Source organism: Apodemus sylvaticus, chromosome 16, assembly GCF_947179515.1.
Source record: "Apodemus sylvaticus chromosome 16, mApoSyl1.1, whole genome shotgun sequence".
Lineage (NCBI taxonomy): Eukaryota > Metazoa > Chordata > Mammalia > Rodentia > Muridae > Apodemus > Apodemus sylvaticus.
This window is the reverse complement of record NC_067487.1, coordinates 53,801,069-53,824,399: the sequence shown is the minus strand read 5'-3', so window position 1 is coordinate 53,824,399 and position 23,331 is coordinate 53,801,069. Positions and strand designations below refer to the sequence as shown.

Genomic DNA, 23,331 nt, shown 5'->3' with positions numbered 1-23,331 from the left:
TGAGTCTTTAAAATCGTATCTAAAACCTTTATTTCCTGGCTAAGAACACATTCCCTTACTAGGTGTTATACTTTTCTACACCTGTGATTGTAACTAGCATATTCTCTAGAGCCATTTTCAAAAACGAAAGAATTCTGAGCATTTTAGAGAAGGTTCTGAGGCGTACAGATGCTAATTGAGCAGGGTCACATACCACTAAATCCTGATCTTGAAGCAAGTTACAGATTGCTTCATACAGCATGGGTCTCAAGTCAGACTTGAATTTCACAGAAATCCACTGACCGATGAGCCAAATCACCCTGCGTCGCAATGGCTTATACCTGAATGGAGGGGGAAAAAAGACAACTGAGTTAACATGTTCAGTACTGTAAGAGGTCTACTTCACTTAGAATAATTTCCACTTAAATCTAAATTAAAAATCAACTTCTAAACATCAACACAAAAGAAACAATAGTCCTGATCTAAGTAAATGAAAGTCCTCAGGTACACATGTGGTGTTCTGATTCTTCTGCATTACTATCTACAGTGGCAGTCAGTAATCCTAGCACCTAGAAAACTAAAGCAGTGAGGATAAGGGCTGCCCGAGTGATAAGGACACAGACACCCCATGTCAAAGTGAGGGCTGGGGTAAAGATGTGTGGTAAAGCACTTGTCTCCCCATGAGGAAGAGCCTCAGCATCCCACACAAGAGCAGTGCACAGCACAGACATGAATACAGACTTCTCTTCCTCAAGCAACCCAAACAGTGCTAACACCATAAATCCTGCAGCCAGCAGGTCTCGGTACCAAAATAATAATAACCTCCTAAATTCAGTGTTTCTATATTCATCTGGTAATCTCATAAATACTATTTTCTGTAAAAATATCTTTATGTTTACCTAAATAATATTAGCATAAGCTTGCTGATTCTAGCTAAATGGATTTGAAGAGTTATGAATTACCAAACTTGACTCACAACAAATATGGTGACTTACATCATTAAAACTGAAAAGCATTAGCAATAACAAATACATAATTTATTTCCTCTTGATATTTTTTTTTCTAAAATAAAGGTAACCAAGACTTTCCTCAGGCAAAAAGAAAAATCAAATTCAAATTCAAAACAGTTTTGTCTTAGAATTCAAGTAAAAAATAACTTTTTGACATAAACTTTTAGTGTCAAAATGAAACTTATTTCTGTATATAAATGGAATAACCTGATGAGTATACAGTTATTTTAGAAAGTCACAATCTTAAAAGACAATGAAGCAAACAAAAAATACTAAGATTTTAAAAATATATATATAAATATTCTTTGGCCTCAAAGTACACAGTTCAGCAAAACAATTAAAATATAATAGACTATATATGAGAGAGCCTTTTGGAGAATACCACTTAAATGTCAAGTGGAGAAATGCCATTTCAAGGGATAGGAGTTGTCTGAACAGACTGGTAACCCAGTCTCAAAAGAACACTCATGGTATGCACTCACTGATAAGCGGATATTAGCCTAGAAGCTTAGAATACCCAAGACACAATCCACATATCAAATAATGTCCAAGAAGAAGGAAGGAGTGGCCCCTGGTTCTGGAAAGGCTAAGTGCAGCAGTGTAGGGGAATACCAGGACAGGGAAGTGGGAAGGGGTGGATGGGGGAATAGGGGGAGGGAAGAGGGCTTATAGGACTTGCGGGGAGTGGGGATCAAGGAAAGGGGAAATCATCTGAAATGTAAATAAAGGGGGCTGGAGAGATGGCTCAGCGGTTAAGAGCACTGACTGCTCTCCGGAAGGTCCTGAGTTCAATTCCCAGCAACCACATGGTGGCTCACAACCATCCACAATGGGATCTGATGCCCTCTTCTGGTGTGTCTGAAGACAGCGACAGTGTACTCATATAAAGTAAAATAAATAAATAATTATTTTTAAAAAAACGAAATGTAAATAAAGAATATATCGAACTTAAAAAAAAAAGGAGTTGTCTGAACAATCATAGAAGCAAAAATAACAACACATGCATCGTGTAAAGTAAGCTATTAGCTTTTAGAACAAAACCTGCAGAGATTTCCATGTTCAGTTCTACTCTAAAGAAAACAAAACTCAGGAATTCCAAGGTGACAGTTGGTCATACCCAGCCAACTCAGGCTTACAGTACCCAGGCCTCGAAGGACAGCCCCTAAAGTGGCAGAAGCAGTACAGCCTGCGAAGGGGCTTACTGTGAGACCCTTACTAGACCAAGACTTGCATTTAACAGGACAACCTACCATGTGAGTCAAACAAGTGTACATTAAACTTTGAGAAACAAATTTCTAGAACAGCAATCTAACAGAAAACATGAAGCAAGCCAAATATTTCACTTAAAAAATTAATGTCTTCATTTTTAAAAGATATTAATGTTTTAATATTTTGATTTATCCTAACGTACAATATTATCACTTCAACATGTACTCAGCACATTTTACATAGCTCAGGCTCTAAATGTAAATGACTTGAAACTCAGTTCCTTAACAACACTAAGCAGGGCCTAAGAAGGAGGCGCTGCACAGGCAGGGAGGAATCCTCACATGGCCACAGCTGTCTCTCCAGTGAGTATGTTTTTACCCCCTTTAAAGGCTCTCCTAGCTTCCTGTGAGCACTGTCAGAGGCTATTTCATACACATGAAAATATGTATAGGTATGGGCCTCCAGAGGGCATGGAAACTCTAAGGGTTAAAAACATTTGGTAATCGAATCAATGAGTGAATAGAGAAGCCATAAGTTAGTACTTAACTGGTCCAAACGTTTTGAAGGAGCTCCAGGTTTTTAACTTTGCTGGTATGTGTTTCGAGGGAGAGGACTGAGATCTAGTTTCATTGTGCTGCTCTGGGTGACCTCAACTTCTATGTAATGCAAGCTAACCTCAAACTCCAGGTCTTCCTGTCTTGGCTTCTTGAGTGCTAGGATCTATATCTATAGTTCAATGACTCTAAATATGTATAAAATAATCTATATATATACAGACAATCCTCTATTTATTCAATAATGTAGTCAACAAATATTTACTAATCTACAGCTACAGACTATATTGACTACATTAGATACACAGAAGTTGCTCAGCTTCATCCTCTCTCTCTCTCTCTCTCTCTCTCTCTCTCTCTCTCTCTCTCTCTCTCTCTCTCTCTCTCTCTCATGCACACACGCATGCAGCAAGTGTGCTTACCAAAAGCCTCTCCAACTCTCTAGTCTCTAATTTTGAAATAAGAAATTACTTATAAAAGCCATGAAAGGTCTTTGAACCACTATTGATTAAAAAACACAATCCCAAGCACAAGAATTGGGCAAAAGTGCTTCTACGTGCCACATGGCTCTGGTAATCATGAACTGGGCACCTCTGTGGGAATGTTTACACACTGAAGGGGGCCAGACATCTCTATCTCCTCCTCTGTGTTAGCTCACAGACTGAGACTGTGTGGCTGTCCCGGAACAACCACTTGTCATAGCGGTCACTGTGGCTTGGCTCTTGGGACATTGGAGCTGGTTGCTAGCAGCTGCCTTATGTAGTGCACAGCTTCTTCCAGGGACTTGGACAACTCTACCGTTACCTACATAAAGCTCTGCTTCTTGTCACCTACAAGCTATTTCATATCACATCAAATACCTCTTTCAGGAATTACACTTAAGGTAAAGTAGCATAAAAAAGAATTCTTTTGCTTATATTTCAGTTATCATATTTGTAAGTTATATTCTCTGCCAATCTAAACATAACCAAAATCATATTAAGTTGTTGGGTTTTTAATTTCAAAATTAAGAAAGTAAAGTGGGTGTATAATATACACAAAATTTTTACTTGCCTATTATGAGAAACTTGTAATTCTGGAAGAAGTTGGGTTTTAAACCACTGATCAAAATCAACACTGTCAAACAGTTCAAAAGCAGCTAATCCCACAGCATTATACACTGAGAAGTAAAAAGAACAAAATTAAACTTTCGAAAACTGCTTTTATATAAAAATCTGAAGGTACTTTAAAACATGAAATAAATTCAGGAAAACAGACAATACTAATAATACGTAAGTTACTAAATACATTTAGAGACATTGATTAAATTATTTTATTCCCAGTTTGTCCCAAGCACTCTTTAGTATTTTTAAACAGTACACTAAATCCAATCTAATATGAGTCAAATTTCAAATATTATAAAATAGTTATCAGATCTAAATGGAAGCCATGCTTTATGATCCGGCCCCAGTGTATTTTTCTCTCGTTCATCTTGCACAACAATACCGTAGGTGCTTGTCACTGTGCAGTGAAACCACAGCAGTCCAGTTTTCAACCGTACTGTACTTGCTCATCTTGCCTGACGTCACTCTGAATGCTGCAGTCCTCTGGGGCCCTCCTCAGGGACACCCGCACCTTGCACAGCTGATTCCTACTCATCCTTGCATTCTGATGTCATAGTTCTTTAAGAACACTTCCCTATCCATAACTCCCTTCTAACACCTGCTTTAGCGTGAACCAGTCCATAGACTGGTCGAATTAGCTGCATGCATGGTTTACCTCCTTCAACTGACAATTCTTTATTTTAGCTACTTTTACATCCCAATTCTCACAGTACAAAATCTACCACAAAACAAAGCCTCTATCTATTGGGTAAATACACATTTCTAAATCACTTAAGTTCAACATACCAGCATCTTTGATTAACAGTGCATTCATATCTTCTACATTGGTTGGACCTAAAAAAGACAGACAGACAGACAGACAGACAGACAGACAGACAAAAAAGTATCCGGAAAAAACTAAGTTAATTTTAACTGGTAAAACTTATACATGAACATGTAAGTTTGATACATTCATACACTGTGTAATATTTAAAGCAAGTTAAACATAACATTCAAAACCTCAGTTTCTGAAATATAAATTTCAGAACTATTCAATAATTACCTTATTGTACAGTAGCATGCAAGCACTTCCCCACTTACCACACTCCCCCCTCCCCCAGCACGCAGCCTTCCTTCTCCCTAGCCTCTGAAGCTGCCACTCTCCTCTCAACTTCTCAAATCAACATTTTCTTATTTTATATGTATAAGATCATGTAGTGCTTGTCTTTTGGGGCAAAACAACTTTTTAAGGCAGTGTTGTTACCCTGTACTTTAAATATATAATTTATATAAGTTTATGAGTTATAAAGAGATTAAACATGCAAACAATGTGATTAAATCAAGCTAGTTAATACACCCATCACCTCAAATGCTTGCTTTTGTTTTTGTTTGAGCTATCTCAAACAAAAGAGGGCACCACAGTTGGAAAACTCAATTTATCTTCTAAAGAGAAAAACCTAGTATGTTTTACAAGGTATTTGGTCACTCGTAAATATGAACTGTTAAGCTTAAAGTACCAATAAGCTAGAGTATAACCTAAAATAAGCAAACTGATCCAGAACCAGAAAGAAAACTCAATTAGGAAGCCATTGAAAAACTTAACAGCAGATAGCGATCAATGGGAATGTAACCTAAACCGTCTGTTGTCTTAGTTAGGGCTTCTTCTGCTATAATAACACACTGTGACCAAAAGGAAGTCAGTCTGGGAACTCCAAGCAGAGCCTGTAGGCAGAACCTGAAGCAAAACCACGGAGGAGTGCTGCCCACTCTTGTCTGCTTCCCTACAGCAGAGTGGCAATGCTCAGGGAGCTGAGCCCTCCCACAGCAATCACCGATCAAGAAAATGTACCACAGGCTTGCCTACAGGTCAGTCTGCTGAGCATATTCTCTCAACTGAGCTTCCCTCTTTCTAAATTACTCTAGCCGGGTCAAGTAGACATAAAACCAGCCAATACATCTGTCTTGTTGCTATAGTAGTTAAAAAAAATTATGCTGAGGCTAGACTAAGAATTGTGCAAAAGCAAACCTTAAGTAGTATAAGCACCATCTAGTTTAGCATCTGTAACTGCCAGAAAGAAACTTAACTGTCTACTGTGAGTAAATCTCCTGTAAAGAAACAAAGCTCAAATGACCTTGAGGGGCAAGTGATGGTGCCACCAGACAGAAGAACTGGTAGGGCTGAACAGGCCCAAACCCTGGGGAATCTCAGACCTGAGAAAACCAGGCGTGCGTGAGGCCAGATCCCTTCCCAACTACCTGATCTGGAACACATAACCATGACACCCCACTAAGAGAACAATGACAATCGGTCATAGTAGCATAAAAACCTGAAGTTCTCCATGCTAATGAGGAACTTAGATAGGCCCCAAGTGTTTAGCCAATGAGCTCCCCTTCCTGGGTATTCCTTCCTGCAAAAGGTATATCTCTGGTTTACCCCATGTAAGGTGCATGCATTTACATTCACCATCAAATAAAGCAGTTTGGGCAAGCATGGAGATCTTCTTAATCAAGGATCACAGGGGTGGAAACTTTTTAAGGCAGTTTTTAAGAACTTTTAAAGAAAAAGTTTAAAAACTTTTTAAAAACTTTTTAAGCTCTTCCTTGAGAAGAGCTGACCTAAATCTCCTAGAGAAGGCATTCTCTCTCTCTTCCAGCACCTCTCCACTCACTCAGAACCAAACCAGATTCCACCCAGTCCCAGGTTTAGCCACCCCTTTCCTGCCTGGCTCAAAGACACCCTGAGGAGAAATGCGGACACTCAGACTAGCCCCACCTTCCTGCGGTCCCCAGCAGCATCTGTGGACAGAGGAGGCGGGGAACCTCAGCTCAGACTCCTGTTTTTCACCCGTGGAAACACAAACTGGGACCTCTACTGTGGACTGTTTTGCCTCCTCAGAATTCTGAGACACCCCTGCAGCGAGGCAGACATGCAACCCAACAGACCTTTAAAGATACCACAATAAATGGACAGCTTATTTTTCTCCTTGGCAGAAGAGAACAAGAAAGGTTAACAATCTCTTTCTCCCCAAGAGATCCTGGGCTCAGTTTCCCTACAGCTCCACCTACTCGAGTCTTGACCCAACTGGCTGGTAATCTAGTCTCTGCACTGCTTTCTGCCTTCTAAGCATTTCAGCTGCTTCTGTCAACAGGTTCTTTCTTCTCCAGGCTGTATTCCCATACTCTTCCATCCCAGGGACCTTCCCCTCCTCCTGTCCTTCAAGCTCATTTCTCTCTGAAGCCTTTTTTTTTTAATCTAAAAGTAATCCGCAACCACTACATATGAGGCACTGAGTTTCCTGTCACTAAGACATCAAGTTGAGGGATACTCTCGATCACTCTCTGTTCCCAGCACACTGTTCAACCAGTTGCTCAAGGCAATCAACAAACCATAACGAAGCACACCAGGCACTGAGGTGAAGAATGAATAAAGCCAGACAGTCCAAGGCAGCCTGAAAGTGACAGTCGGATCAAAGGTATCTGGCTACTGACTATTGTGTATAAAGTACAATGATGAAATACCTAAATTTGCTTTGTCAGCTAAGAGTCTAAACAGAATTCCTTAGCAATTGACTACTGTATATAAGGTACGATAAATATTTAAAACTTGCCCTGCGTCTTCTTCTGCATCTATGTCCTTTTTATCTTACTGCTCTAATTATAACTATATGACTAACAAATTATTTGAGTTTTTCTAACTATTTTGTATAGCATGCTCTAGAGTAAGTTTCCCCAAGTACTACACCTGTCATTTGGCCCTGGAGCTATTATGTTTACAACAGTAAGAAATATATTCAAAGCTGACTTCCAATGCCATCCTAGCAGGAAGGAATACATTCCACCTTTCTCAAATTCACATTCAGTGTATGACCAGGAATAGGGCACTTAGGCTATTTTAACTGAACAGTAAATAGCAAAACTATCACAAATTACAACTTACCTTCAAGAGTTTGCATCATTTCTAGAAGTACAGGCGTAAGAGTTTGATTATATTCATGGAATATATCTATAAATAATACTTCAGTGCAAGGCTAGAGGGGGAGAAAAAGAACAAATTCCTAGTAAAAAGAATAATGCCGCATTATATTGACTATTAAAATGAAGCAAAGAGACATTCAGTCTGCAAATTCCAAGTCAAATATACCAACTGTTAGTTTCTTACAAAGCAAAGCTACCAGAGCTGGGCTCATGCTGAGTGGACACGGGACACCTGGCTGCTATCCCTAGCACCATTTTTAAAAAATAACAAAGGAATGCAAGAAGCTAATTCATAACAAAACCTGCTTTTCATTTTTGTGATCATTTGGTATTATATACTCAAAGTTATCTTTAATTTGTTGCACTTTAAAAATAGCCATACTCATTTATATGTAAGTAACATGACTGAGTATCTAGGGACAGTGATGATATATTTAATAATGTGTTTTCATAGATATAACTATCCACTTCAGTTCATAAATTCAATTCACTATGAAAAATAGCATTTCTTTTAAGAAACAAACATTAACAAGAATTATTTAGCTACATAAAGAATGTGTTATTTGTGGCCGAGTGGTGGTGGCGCATGCCTTAAATTCCCAGCACTTGGGAGGCAGAGGCAGGTGGATTTCTGAGTTCGAGGCCAGCCTGGTCTACAGAGTGAGTTCCAGGAAAGCCAGGGCTACACAGAGAAACCCTGTCTTGAAAAAAGAAAAAACAAAAAGAAAAGAATGTGTTATTTGGATTTTTAAAAAGATTTTTTTTTATGTATAGATGTTTGCCTGCATGTATGTAAATGAACCATATGTCTGGTGTCCATGGAGCAAAAAGGCATTGGCTGGAACTGGAGTTAAGGATGGTTCTGAGTCCTCATGGAGGTACTGGGAACTGAACCAGGTCCTCTACAAGAGGAACAAGTGCTCCTAACTGCTGAGCCACCTGTCCAGCCTCATCTGCATTCTTAAAAGCATTGAGGCATGCGCTGCAGAGACAGCTGCTCAGTTGCTCTTGTGGAAGAACCAAGTTCATGGTAGCTCAGAACCAAGTATCACTCCAGTTCTTGAGGATCCAATACTCATAAAACTACTGGACACTAAGCACATAGAGTATATACAATGCAGGCAAAATACTCATATACATAAAATAAATAAATCTTTAAAAAATAAATAAGAATAAATAGATTGCTAGTAAAATAAAGCTTTAAAACAGTAAATAAGTCAACAACAGAAACAACAAAAAGGGGCACAGTGTCCTGGTCCCAAGAGACGGACGGCTCAGAGGTTAAGAGCACTCACTACCTGCTCTTCTAAAGGACCCAGGTCTGATTCCCAGCACCCAAAGGCAGTTAAGAACCCTCTGTAACGCTAGGTCCAGGAGATCCAGCAATACCTTCTGGCTTCCTTGGTACCACGCACACATGAAATGTACCAAATACATGCAGGCAAAATGTACATATACATTTACTTAAATTTGTTTTAAAAGTCTTAAGTGCCAGGCAGCTTACAACTGCCTATGTTTCTAGCCCCAGAGGACCCAACAACATCCTCTGGGCATACCTACGAATGGATCCAACACCTTCTTCTGAACGGACACACACACAATTTAAGATAAAAATAAATTATAGTCACGCAAGAGTAGTGTACACCTTGAATCTCAGCACTTTCTTGGCAGAAGCAAGTGGAATCTCTATGAGTTCAGGGCCAGGATGGTCTACAGAGTAAATTCCAAGACAGCTACAGCTACACATAGAAACTTCTGTCTCAAAAAACCACCAATCAATCAAGCCAAGCATGCGAGCATTTGGGAGGCGGAGGCAGAGGCAGAAAGCTCTCTGAACAAAGGCAGCCTGGTCTACATGTTGAGTAAGGTGACCAGCAAGGGCTACATAATGAGACCTTGTCTCTGAGCAAACAAAATATTTAAAATAAAAACATGAACAAACAAACAAAATCAGCCATGTATGCAGTGGCACATGTCTTTAGTTCCAGCACTTGGGAGGGAGAAACAGGATAACTCTTCAAGTTCAAGGCTAGCCTGTTCTACATTGTGAAACCCAGTTATTCTACTGCATCCTCCCCAAAAACACAACACGCAAAATTTCAGCAAATTATGTACAAAAGTATTAATAAAGAATAGCTCAATAAGCTCATTTTATAAATATTCTGAAAGACAATAGTTGTACCTTATCAATAAATATGTTTTAAAAGTATCCTATAACTGAAAGCAATAGGCTAATGTCTAAGACTCATATACTAAGTGATAAGAGTAATAGAGCCTATTACTATATTAGTATATATAACTGAGAAAAAAAAAACTATTTTAAAAGTAAGATATCAAGCTGGGCACTGGTGGTATGCAGCTTTGATCCCAGGCCTTGGGAGGCAGAAACAGGCAGATCTCTTTAAGTTCAAGGACAGCCTGGTGTATAGAGTGAGTTCCAGGACAGCCAGAGCTATGCAGAGAATCCCTGTTTTTAAAAAATCAAAACAAACAAACAAGCAAAACAGTAAGTTATCAAAAAGAACTTCATCAAGAAAATCATTATAGTACAAAAGTGGCATATTTCACCTAAATATTTTCTATTTGTACAATGACTTTTCTCAAACAAGTTGATGAACAAAAATAAGTCTACTATCTCCATCTTAATAAAGAGAAAAACCCAGACTAAATCCATAAGTTAATTAATGTTCTCTAGAATACCTGTGTAATTATAAGCAGTTAACTCTGTCTAGCTCAGTGTGGATCTTCGATCACACTCGAGCACCTCCCCATCGGCATCTCTTCCCACTGATACTCACCCTCAAACTGTACTTCCAAGAGTCTCCTCCTGTTTCTTCCACTGCTGCAATCAAAAAACCACAACTGATGCGCTGCAGAAACAACACAGTGATGCTTCCAAATGCATGACATTTATACAGATTGTCTAAAAGCTAACACTGGATGCCCATCCTAAGAACAGAACAGATTACAAATTCCTTTCCTCCAGCTACAAATTACATGAATACTTTACAAACTCTATGAACTGCTCATTAAATTTCTGATGAGCACTCTTGCTTTCCTGAAAAATAAAATTGTGTGTGGGGGGAGGGGGGAGTTCTTAGTGGAAGAAAGCTCAAATTTCCTGTACAGAAAATGGTATTATTACAACCCTGAGAATCATTCTAATTTGTGCAGTGATGATTCTCAAGTTAAAACTTGTCATACTTCCCATAAATTTTCTAATTTTCTCTGTATATTCAAAGTCCAAGTAAAATCTTTTAGGACTAACACGCCCCCTACCCGCAATAGGCAATGTTCAAAGTTCATCTTACACTATGAAATTAAATCTACTGTATTTTTTAAAAGTAAGATTCTAGTTAGAGAAAAAAAGATGCACTGTAAAATGCAATGTTCAATTATTTTTTTCATTTAGGCTAGTTAAAATAGCTCCTGAATAAAATCAAAGAGGATAGATAAATGTCCTCAAAAGTGTAAAGCCATCTTAAAATATTGAAGCAACATGTGTAACCATATAAGGCTAGCTAAGCCAAAGTGGTAGAAAGGCTAAAACTGCCTATGTCTTGATGCAGCCAAGTTGAGTTACACAGAGGTATTATCTATGTGTGTATATATGTGTGTATGTGAGTGTTGTGTGCTCATTTAAGGAAGGGCACATGAGTGCGTACAAGATTGCCAGGCAGCAGGCATTTTCTTTAATGTCTGTCTCCTGCATGTGGCCCAGAGCTTATCTGGGCTATTCTACTTAGCACGTTTGCACTGGAACTCCAGTTACTGCCATTGCTGGATCCTGGGGCTACAGGCGGGCCAGTCTGCCCATGTGGCTGTCACTTGACTCCTAGGGATCCATCCTCCCAATGGTAAACACTTGACTCAGTGAGCCCTCTGCAGCCCTACACAGACATTAGATACAGGTTTCCTTTCTGTAACAAGGATCTTGGCAGACATATGCTAGTCATCTATCAACTACAAAATTCAGAACTGTTAAGGAATATGGAGGCAAAGAAAAATAGGAAGCAGTTTAATAATTAAAAAAAAAAAATTCTCAGAGGCATAAAGATGGTTCAGAGGGTAATGGTACTTATCACGAAGCCTAAGAACAGAGATCTCTCCCTGTAGATGCAAAGAACCTCTAATTGTGCAAACGTGTATACACATACACACTAATAAATAAAATTTAATTTAAAAAAATGGTCTCGGAGTAGAAGACATGCTTAGTATTTGTGAGACCCTGGGTTCAATCCAAATTAATATACAAATATATAGCCACAAACAAGAAAATGACCTGGGAAGAGATAAGTAGTTAATTTTGTTTCCATTCTAAACTACATAAGGACAGCAATTTTTTTCTTTTCCTTTTTTTTTTCTTTTCTTTAGTTTTGTTTTGCTTTTGTTTATTGAAACAGAGTTTCTTAGTGTAGACCTAGCTATCCTAGAACTCACAACTGTAGACCAGGCTAGCTTCAAAATCAGAGATCCTACTACCTCTGTCTCCAGGTGAGTGTGACCACACCCAGGTAAAGACAGCTAAACAGCTTATAGGGCTCTTTGTAGAACAAAACTGTGTAACACATCTGAATTAGTAACCCAGTCCTACTTCTCAGTGCTCAAAAGGGTAAGAGAGGGAGCGTTAAGTGCACAGCAACACAGACACACTGGAGCTCCAAACTGAACTGTAAAGACCCAAGGACAGAGCTGTGTGCAGTAGCACAGGAACTTGGGGAACAAAGGGCAGGTAGATCTGTGTGATTCAAGGCCAGCCTGGTCTATATGGTGAGTGTCAGGACAGCCAGAGCTACACAGGGATACCTTCCTCAGAGACGGGGAGTCGGGGGTGGACACACACACACACACACCCACACACGCGCGGTCAGAAATGCTACATTAAAAATGCAATGTTTTGTTATTCAAACACATATTTGTTTATGAAAGACAAAGACAAGTTATGTGAAAACTTAAAATCTAATTCTTACTAAAGCCTTCTGGATCTTCCTCCCACATGGTCAGTTCTTCTTCAGTTAATAAAAAATAATGTGAGACTAATCGTCGACATATCTCTGTCAACGTGGGATATGTGAAGAACGCCATCTTAATCTTATGGGCTTCAAGTGTTTCAGGGCTGCTATCTAGAAAAATAAAATTCCCCAGTTAACAGTACAGCCATTCTCTCTGAGATGCATCATATAACTGAAATGAAGACTATACTTTGAGAAGAAAAGACATACTTGGTTAAGAATCTCTCCGTATTTATTATGAACACATTCTAAAGGCACTCTTGCCTTGTTTGTGGCACATCAGTCCAGCTCCGTGCTAACCACTATACACATTATAGTTTGCACACACTACAGCTTATACACACTGCTGTCCTTCCCAACTGTCTCTTCCTTCCCAGCTCCTTCCCTTTTCACTACCAGACCTGCTCACTGGCCTTGACCCCTAAATAGGAAAGCATTCCAAATAACACAGTATACAATTCAGCCTCATCTACAACTCAACTTTATAAGAAATCAGAGAAAACTTTTATTCTTTAAATAATAAGTACAACAGGAAATGCAGTAGCTACTGTGGACTCTAATTCTTAAATTGTGTAACTTTCAAATCATCAACTCTACTACAAGACAGCTCAGTAAACAGAAATGATTTAGCTCTTTAAAAGCCAATATCCACAAATTAAATTGTAAACTATTTCTCATTCCACATAATATTGAGTTTGCTTTTCAGACTAAAATGAATTTCAAGAAAATTATATCAAAATAGTAATTACACCACATTTCTATTAAAATTTAAAAACTCAGTGGAGTATTACCTTCAAAATTTTTGGATGGCTTATAAGCATAATTTTTGACAATCATCTTAATAAGATTCATGCACTGGACAATGAATCGCTCAAACGTAACGCCTTCACCAACTTCAGTAAAAACATAGCTTACAGAAAATTCCAGGGACCTCTGAATTAGAGGAGTAAATGAGATGGGATGCTGATCCAAGAAGTCCAAGAGCTATGAAGAAAAAAGCTTGAATGGCATTTTGTACAAAATCTTTATAGTACATATTATTGCAATTATAAGTTTACTAATAAATGTTTAACTAGATGTAAATTTCATGGTACCTCTATGTATCTATCACTAGTTTCTCATACACTGTAATCTTCTTGGAATATACCACAAATCATAGATTTTTCCCAAGCTATACCTCATAAAAATTTTTCTAGTAGTCATTTTTTTAAGATTTATTTATTTTATGGGCATTGTGTCTGCATGCACAGATGCCTGTGTGATAGGTTCCCTGAAACTGTAGTTACAAACAGTTGTGAGCTGCCATGTGGGTGCTGGGAACTGAACTTGGATCCCTCTAGAGGAGCAGCCAGTAGTCTTAACTGCTGAGCCAGCCTCACAAGTTTTTAGTATTTCTAATGAAAAGACCCCATCAAAGTTAACTTGGTAGCAAGTAAATATGATATAAAAAATTGAATACATGCCAGCTTATCAAAAGAACAATAATAAGAAGTCATTAAAAATCAAGACTGCCTTCCTATGAAGCATATTTTGATATATCAAATAGTTGCTAAGGGAAATGTCCTCTTTACAGAGCACTGTAGCTAAGGAATGTAAAAGAAGTGGCAGAATTAGAATGCTATCATGTAAGTTCTGGGAAAACTGCATTCGACAGTGGTCACCAGCAGCTATTCACAGGGAAGCAGGAAGGCTGCCCGAGCGAGAGCTGAAGGAGCTTATCCACAAGTCCAACCATGAGATGCACAGCCAGATGCTGTCCTCCTGAGATGACACACGGTATCTGGCACACAGTATGATCCAGGAAGCAGGCTTACCACACACTCTCTGGGGCAAATGACCTGATTGTGATCCAGTCTCTATCTAACTACAAATGTGTAAGAAATATTGGGAAGAAGAATGAGGAGAAAAAGAACATATTAAATAACACATGGGGTCACAAGGAGGGGCTGGCACGATGGCTCAGCAAGTGAAGGTGATGGCTGCCAAATCTACACAAAATCTACACAGAAGGAGAGAACCAACTTTTGTTAGTAGTCTACTGAGCTCCATATGGGACCTGTGGCATATTGAGCCTCATCCCCTCCCTCAAATAAATATAATAAAAAAAAAAAAGATGCTTCATAAAAGTAACTGTTATCTCAGCAAACAAGTAGCAAGGGAGGAAGTCCTCAGGGTTGTGGTGTACACCTGTGATCCCAGCATTTGGGAAGCAGAGGCAAGAGGATCAGGGGTTCAAATCCTCCTTAGACAAATATCAAGTCCAAGGCCATAAAGAGCTACATGAACCTCTGTTGTTCTGGATGCATGGATGGAGGCATGGATGCATGGATGCATGGATGCATAGACGGATGCATGGACGGACAGACGGAAGGACAGGTGGATGGATGGATGGATGGATGGATGGATGGATGCATGGATGGATGGATGGATGGATGGATGGATGGATGGATGGATGGATGCATGGGTGCATGGATGGATGCATGGGTGCATGGATGGATGGATGGATGGATGGATGGATGGATGGATGGATACATGGATGGATGGATGGATGGATGGATGGATGGATGGATGGATGGAAGGATGGATGAATACATAGGAGGGAGGGAGAGAGGGAGGGAGGCAGGGAGGAAGAATGGATGATAGGTAGGCTAGGTGAGTGATATTACTGGAATCCTATCTAGGATTTGCTTTAAGAAAATCAGCAAAAGTCAGGAGAAGCATGAACATAAAAGAAAAGAGGCAGAAAAGTCTTAAATCTTAGTTGAGGCACAAGCAAGAGCTCAAGGTAAGTTCCAGGCCAGACAAGACTAAGACCCTGCCTTAAAAAAAAGGGAGGGGGGGGCTGGAGAGATGGCCCAGCAGATAAGAGCACTGACTACTCTTCTGAAGGTCCTGAGTTCAAATCCAAGCAAGCACATGGTGGCTCACAACCATCTGTAATGAGATCTGATGCCCTCTTCTGGGGTGTCTGAAGACAGCTACAGTGTACTTACATATAACAATAAATAAATAAATCTTTGAAAAAAAAAAGAGGCCTAACTATGTCCTGACAGGTGCTGAAGGTGACCAGCAACTTTCTGGGAACCCAGAGGACTCAGCTATTCAATTCCATCTGGGTCAACGTTTTAAATGTCCTAATTTTTGACGCTTTAGCAAAAATTTAGAAATTATGAATATAAATTTCCTAAGTAAAGTTATTGCTGTTACTTGTTCTAAAAAGTAGAATCGCAGAGCTAAAAGAAATAAGAAAGTCAATAGGCTACTAATAAATATGGTCTTTAAAACTGTGTGTGCTGGAGAGATGGCTCAGCAGTTAAGAGCACTGGTTATTTCTCCCAGAAGTCCTGAGTTCAATTCCCAGCACCCACATAGTGGCTCACAGCCATCTATAAAGGAATCTAGCATGCAAGTGTATATGCAGCAGAGCATGCACATTAAGTAAACATTTTAAAAAACTAAAACAGACTGTGTGCATAATACTGGCTCTCTATGTGCAAGGCCATCTGATGAGTGAGTGTCCAAAGTCTTCAGCAAACTTTCTACTCTTGATGAGAATAGCCAGTGGTGATATTACATTATTCCTCTTACTGCTAGAGTCCTTTATAAAAAAGGAAATGTCCCTCAGCCACTATCTGATGGCCAGCAGGAACTACACTAGCAGAAAGGCACGCAAGTGTCAGTGTCATACACTGTCCTTCAGACTTTACATCATCATCCTTTTAGTTTCCTCTAGGTTAAGGCTCTATCTAAATCAAGCTGGGTGCAGAGACGCACAGGTTCAATCCCTACCCTTGGGAAGCAGAGACAAGCAGATCTCTCTGTGAGTGGAGGCCAACTTCTGCACAGTGAGTTCTAGGATTACCAGAGCTACACAGGGACCCTGTCTCTAAATATATAAATAGGTAAATAAATAAAGTCAGCTTTATATAAGGTTTTTTAAGGTTATTGTAATTTGATTTTGATAGCTGATCCTACCCAGAATGTTAGAAATGAAGACAACTGACATTCAAATCTAACCCTACTACTAAAACACCAATAAAAGGAACAAGACACTCTGACCATCTTCAAATACCCATTTTGTGCATGCGAACAGTCTCTAATCAGGCTTTCCCAAGGGATGCCTAACAGTTCTTTTTATTTCTTCCTATTCTCCAAACCTCAACTTTCATAAAATTTCATGTAAAACTTAGCTCTAGCATTTATATGCATTGCCTATATAGTACAACCATAAATTCTATTCAAAAGATGTGGTAATTGTGATGATAATCTAATATTTATTGTGAATATACTTTGTAATAGTATAGTTGCCACCTGCATCTTATTTATTCACTTCTGGCTGAACTACTATTTTTCCCTTTTTTCCTGCTTTTCTCTGATAAATCTAAGAATAATGAACATTAGAAAACTCAATTTTTCTAACACTGATCTTGGGTGATTTTCTTTGCCCAGTGCTGATAACATAACCAAAGGCTTGTGCATGCTAGGATGACTCACACAACGATGACACTGGGTATGTGAATTTAGTTACTACACATAGTCTTAAAGTTTAAAGATACAAAAGCGATTTTCAGTTTTCAAAAAACCATTACAAATATATCTCCTCTCTAAATGTGAGGGTGTATTACACTTGGAAAACAATATATAACTAAAAGAGAAAGCTTACCACTTTAGTAAAAAGAATGATGGTCTTTTCCAGCCTATCTCGACACACATTATCTGTACCTATACTTCTGCCTATTAAGGATAAAATTTAAGTTTTTTAATAATCTGTAAATTCATAAAACACATCAAAACTTTATTAAAAGTAAAATATTTCACATAAGAAATTCATGGTTGAAATAGCAAAATGTGTTCCTAATAAAACAGAATCACCAAAGTTACAATGAACAAAATTAATTCTAAAATATAAATTGAATATTTTAAATAAAGTGATAACAATTTTAGCAACAAATTATAAACCACATTTTTAAAGACTAAATCAGCTGTATCTGAAGCATTTTCAAGACAAAGCACCCAAAGAACAATGTGTTATCATTTTATCACTTTACAACAAACTCGTACATTTCTAAAACTTCCTCTACTTAATTTGTACATTCAGAGTAATGTACAGCTGTCCATCAATCTGTCCTTTCCCTCCATCTGCCTTGACATTTATCTCATTCATTTAACTTCTACTACCCTCTTGGTGATGACCAGAGCAAAGCAACCTGTTCTTAAAAATTAACAATGATACAAGAAAATACCTAGCAGGTTCAATTAAGTATTTGCTGAATTAAAAATGACAGGCATAAAGGAATCAACAACCTCTACAAATGAGAATAAGATTCATATGGCAAGTATTTTGACATACTCATTGTGTACACACACACACACACACACACACACAAAGTAAAAGTGCATCCTGACCAAAGGTGTTCACAAAATCATATATATAGAAGGGACAGGATAAAAAGTCACCAATAAAAGTACAATTGCAACATATTTTCTTTGTGGGACATAGGATTACAAAAAACTACATAAAGTATAATTTAAGGAAATTAGTATCCTAGTAATATATAAACCATACTAAAAAAGATAATCTATAAAAATCTAAGTAGCACTTAACACATAGTATTTATTTATTGTCTTAAAATTATCGTGCCTAGAGTAGCAATATTAATTAAACAAAGGAATGAATACACAATAAAGTAGAAAAGGGTTTCCTCTGTACTCAGGATAAGACAGGTATATGGAGGCAAAACTAAGCTTCTGATACAGGCTCACTAGTTACTTACCAAACCTTAAGATATTAATTCTAGCCAAGTACAGGATATGCCACCTACCAAGCCCTCACTCAGACTGTCCAAATGTTATACAGAGATAAATCAATATACAAGATTTACACGTATAGAGTAGAAACTATCGATAAGTTAGGAGTAATTCACTAGTCTATTAGTCCACATTAATCAGAGCCATTAATGAATAATGGATAAACAGTAATGAATGTAGTTATACAGTCAAAACTGCAATGAAAGTACTTACTGCACTCCAGAAACTGTTTTAGACGTTCAAATATTCCATGCAAAAAACCCTAGAAAAGAATATATTTTAAAATGTCTCTATATTATGTTATAAACATAACCTTGTGCTTTTCATCAAGGGAAATAAAGCATCTAGCACATAGTTTTATAAAAGCATCTAAGAGAGCAAGATGTGGTCATCCATGCCTAGAGGCCCACCACAGTAGAAACTGAAGGAGAAGGAAGATGAATACAGCAAACTTGAGCCTTAGCTATGCGTGCTGGCAAGCGCCATATCTCTAAGCTACATTCCCATCCCTTCCTATTTTGAGATATGGTCTTGCTAAGTTATCCAATCCGGCCTCACATTTGCAGTCTTCCAGTCAGAACATAACAAGAATTGATACTGCAGGTGTGTATCATTCTCAGCAATAACTCCTTATCACCAACAAATCTTCAACAAGAATGTAATAGCTAACCTCCTCAATATGTTTTGGGAGACCCTAAGGCCCCATTCAACAAACTACTTCCCTCAACTCTGTGCAGCCACCAACACAAAATCCCCATAGAACACATGAACTCATCATGAAAACCAATTTGTATTTAAGTAGAAATTGCATAGCTATATACTTTTGCATAGAAGAAAAAACTAGATAGCTGTATATCAACAGTGAACGTACAGTGAACATACACTCCAACTTTGGTAGTCTGAATGAAAATGGCTCCAATGTTTGGCTCCAAGTTGGTGGAAGTGTTTGCATCAGGAGGTATGGCCTTGGAGGAGTGTGCCACTAGGTGTGGGCTAGAGGTTTTAAAAGGCCAGGCCAAACCCAGGCACCTCTCTCTCAACTGCTGCCTACCAGTTAAGATGTAAGCTCTCAGCTACTGCTACTCTGGCGCCATGCCTACATGCATGCATGCTTCATGCTGCAATGATCATAGACTACCCCTCTGATCCTGTAAACAAGACCCCAATTAAATGTTTTCTTTATAAGCAGCCTTGATTATGGTCTCTTCACAGCAACTGAACACTAACTAACAAAACCTATATAGTGTTGCATAAGGTTGTTTACACATACAGTTTGTTTGTGGGTTCTGATGATTTGAATGAGAATGGTCCCAAGGCTTCTATGTTTAAATACTTGGTTCCCAGTTACTGGAACTATCAGTGAAAATCTAGGAGGTGTGCTCTTGTTGGAAAAGGTGTGTCACTTGAAACCAGATCTGATGTTTCAAAAAACATCTGCCATTCCCAGTGACCTCCTCTGTCTCATTTTGTAGTGGAAGGAATCTACCACAGGGCCTCACATATGTAGATACAAGCACCTTATATTAACTATATCTACAGCTCATGTATTTATTCATCAAACTTTGTGTAAAGATCATATATTACTGATATGAAGAGAGAAATATTTTACTTTTAAAATATCAAACACTTAACTGTTAGAATGTACCAATTAAGCATTTGAATTCATAGGAGTTCAACTTAAACTGAATAGTGTCAGTGTACCTAGTTAATTGAAAAATATCCTAGGCCTTTTCTTTCTCTAACTTCATCTCCTTTCTCTAACTTCCAGTGTGACCTGGTGAAAGCAGACAACTATAAAATTCACTACAACATACAAAAAACACAACAAAACCTAGATGGCCACTTAACTAACACTGTTCCAAATCAATGGCAAATAAAAAGTAAGACAGTCAGAAAAACATCTAAGCTTTCCCAAAGATCACTTGTCTAAGTCCTTTCAGTTTCTTACCATCACCTCCATATTCTTATGAGGTTCCACAAATCCATTCACAGTTAACTTCCGCAGCACTGAAAAGCAAGAAGGTTCATTTGAACCATACCTTTTCATATTTCATTCTATTACATCATAATTAAAATGAATGTGAATAACATAACTCAGACAAGCTTAAAGAAACTTGTCTCCTCCCTCACTCAGTACATAAAGATCAGGTTCCCCAATCATCTGGGTAAATACAAAGTCTACTTCTTCTGGACAAAATATCCAATGTTTGTTCATGTAGCTACACTACATATATAACAGTTAGTATGACTTATTTTGAAATTGAGAGTAATTTATTCTTAGAAATTTTAAGATACAATTAAAACCTTGAACTTTAGGCTGTGTGAAAACATAGTGTCTCTCCTAAAACCAATTGAAAACTAAATTCTTTACATATCTGGGATAGACTAGAATGCTCAATTGTAAACAGCACACTTTATAGTAGCTAAAATGTTGTGCACAATGACAATTAAGGTAATAGTTTTTTGAGTCAGAGCTAGACTTAAATCCTTTCTCCAGTACGTATAACTGTGGGAATGTAGTTACTATCTGACTTCCCAGTTACTAAAGGATCCAATGGTATAATACATCTAAAAGAGCACAATTCCACCACAAGGATGACAGTCTAAGACAATCTGGAGGAAGAGAGTAGAACCTAGGGCCTCTTGAACACCAGGCAACACACTAAGGTTGGGTATCATCCCAGCTGAATATAAAACTTAAAGCCACTTTATTAACTAAGCATTGCTAGCTATATTACTATAGAATTATCTACTAGATACTGTTTATGAGGCCAAAGACGATATATTAAAATTAAATTTAGGCTTAATGTGGTAGTGTACCTTCTTTATGCCAGAACTCAGGAAATAGAGGAAATCAGATCTCTGTGAGTTCAAGGCCAGCCTGGGCATCCTATATACTGAGTTTCTTGCTGCTTGTGTTTAAAGAAAAAGCTCAAAATGTAACTGTCTACAACTCAACTTTTTAAATGTGGGCTTTTAAAAGTTCTTTAAAACCATTCACACTTTTGTTCACAAATCTCACCAAGTTGGGCTCACAGTTTGGGAGTTGTGCATACAGAGTCTAGTCAGTCCTCGTAAGTGACTCACTAGGATTGTGCCCAGACAGCACGGTGAGACTCCAAGGTGGAGTGCTGAGTAGACCAGGGTTAGCAAGAGGACTGCATGGGGGTGAGGATCATCAGACAAATGATTATGTCAGATGGAACAATAGGCTTTCCTCAGTAAGGCCAGTAACTCGGCTCACAGAAGGTAAGATGGAAATGATACTACAAGAATGCTTACAAACACACTATAGGGAAGCATGGGCCAAAGTGGCATCCCTACAGCCACCTCCTAAATTAGGGCAGCCTGAGACACAAACGTGAAAGAGCCCATTCACCCATTCACCCAAGCATGTAGGACTGGAGCATTAACAGGACAATGTTAAGAGTAGGGCCCAGATGAGGAATGTCAGGCAAAGTGGAGGCGCATGAGAGAAGCATGGCGACAGGTCATAATCCACAGGGACGTAACTCATCCACTGAAAAGGACTTGATAATGTGACATTTCTTATAAAACAAAAAGATCTCTAGTTCTCATCTTACAGAGAAACCCATTTTTCCAAGTACAAGTGAGAAAGAAATCTGTCCAGAACAACTACTTGGCAACTGTGCTAGGCATGGCATTTCAAAGATGAGCAGATCAAGTTTAACAGTACCTTTTAACGACAGTAGTGTCCGCTCTAGTGAACTCAGAACTGCAGCTTCATTGCCAGAAGAAACGTGCTGCAGGAATGTGTCTGTATGATGGTTCCACAGAGAACAGGCAAAATTATAAATTCCAGAAGCTAACTGCAAGAAAATGCACCAAATCTGTATATGTTACACACTTTAATAACAAATTACAACTACAAAGCAATACATTGTGGTCTTATAATGAAAATCTTATCTTCAGTGAAGATTGCAAAGAATTAAAAAAAGTATGATGATGCTTGAAAGACTTTTAACTACAATACATAGTAATAGTTAACAGCACACACTGGTTGCTTTAAACATGCACATTCCTAAAGAATTAGTCTCTTGGGACTCAGCAGTTAAGAGCACTGACTGTTCTTCTACAGGTCCTGAGTTCAATTCCCAGCAACCACATGTCTGCTCACAACTATGTGTAATGGAATCTGGTGGCCTCTTCTGGTGTGTCACTCATACATAAAATAAATAAATCTTCAAAAGATAAAGAAAAAAGAATTTTTCTTTTATATCAATATCCCTATATTGATATCTATACTTACAGGCTAGTGTTTAGCTTTTTCTTTTGCATTCATTAATAGGTTGAAAGCTCATTTTTAAAATCCATCATTTATGGACCATCCCTCAGTATGTTATTACACATACTCACGTGCTAAACTATGTAGTTAGTTACACTTCTGTGTTCCTCCTCTAGTTCTGTCCATGGTGTTTACGTACTTAAGACTAGAAATACACAAACCATGGCTCTCAGAGTATAGTTCTAACCTGGACCAGTGTTTAGAAACTGACCAATAGGTTAGGGAATGGCTCTGATCCAGCTACAGCACCTGGAATTGTGCTTGGGGTCCTGGTGCCTATCTCAGCACAAAGAGGATGGGAAGGAAGAAGCATGTTCTGGACCCCATGCTGAGAACTTAGGAAGCCTCTGCTTGTGGAGTGACTCTGAAGCATGAACTAGCCCTGTCCAATTCTCC

At 38.4% G+C, this 23,331-nt stretch overlaps 1 protein-coding gene across 3 annotated transcripts in view; it reads right to left on the bottom strand.

Moving 5' to 3' along the window:
- Positions 1-23,331, bottom strand: part of Ipo11 (importin 11) — a 152,190-nt gene that overhangs the window by 97,535 nt on the left and 31,324 nt on the right. For 2 of the 3 annotated variants that reach the window (XM_052159462.1, XM_052159464.1), the window contains 11 exons: positions 22,327-22,459; positions 20,578-20,636; positions 18,843-18,891; positions 17,485-17,555; positions 13,613-13,805; positions 12,780-12,932; positions 10,608-10,651; positions 7,772-7,862; positions 4,642-4,689; positions 3,806-3,911; positions 194-320 (listed from right to left, as the gene is read on the bottom strand). In XM_052159462.1, coding sequence (XP_052015422.1) covers positions 194-320; positions 3,806-3,911; positions 4,642-4,689; positions 7,772-7,862; positions 10,608-10,651; positions 12,780-12,932; positions 13,613-13,805; positions 17,485-17,555; positions 18,843-18,891; positions 20,578-20,636; positions 22,327-22,459 — 1,074 coding nt within the window. The remainder of the gene's footprint in view (positions 1-193; positions 321-3,805; positions 3,912-4,641; positions 4,690-7,771; positions 7,863-10,607; positions 10,652-12,779; positions 12,933-13,612; positions 13,806-17,484; positions 17,556-18,842; positions 18,892-20,577; positions 20,637-22,326; positions 22,460-23,331) is intronic. The other variant, XM_052159463.1, reaches the window with a different exon arrangement.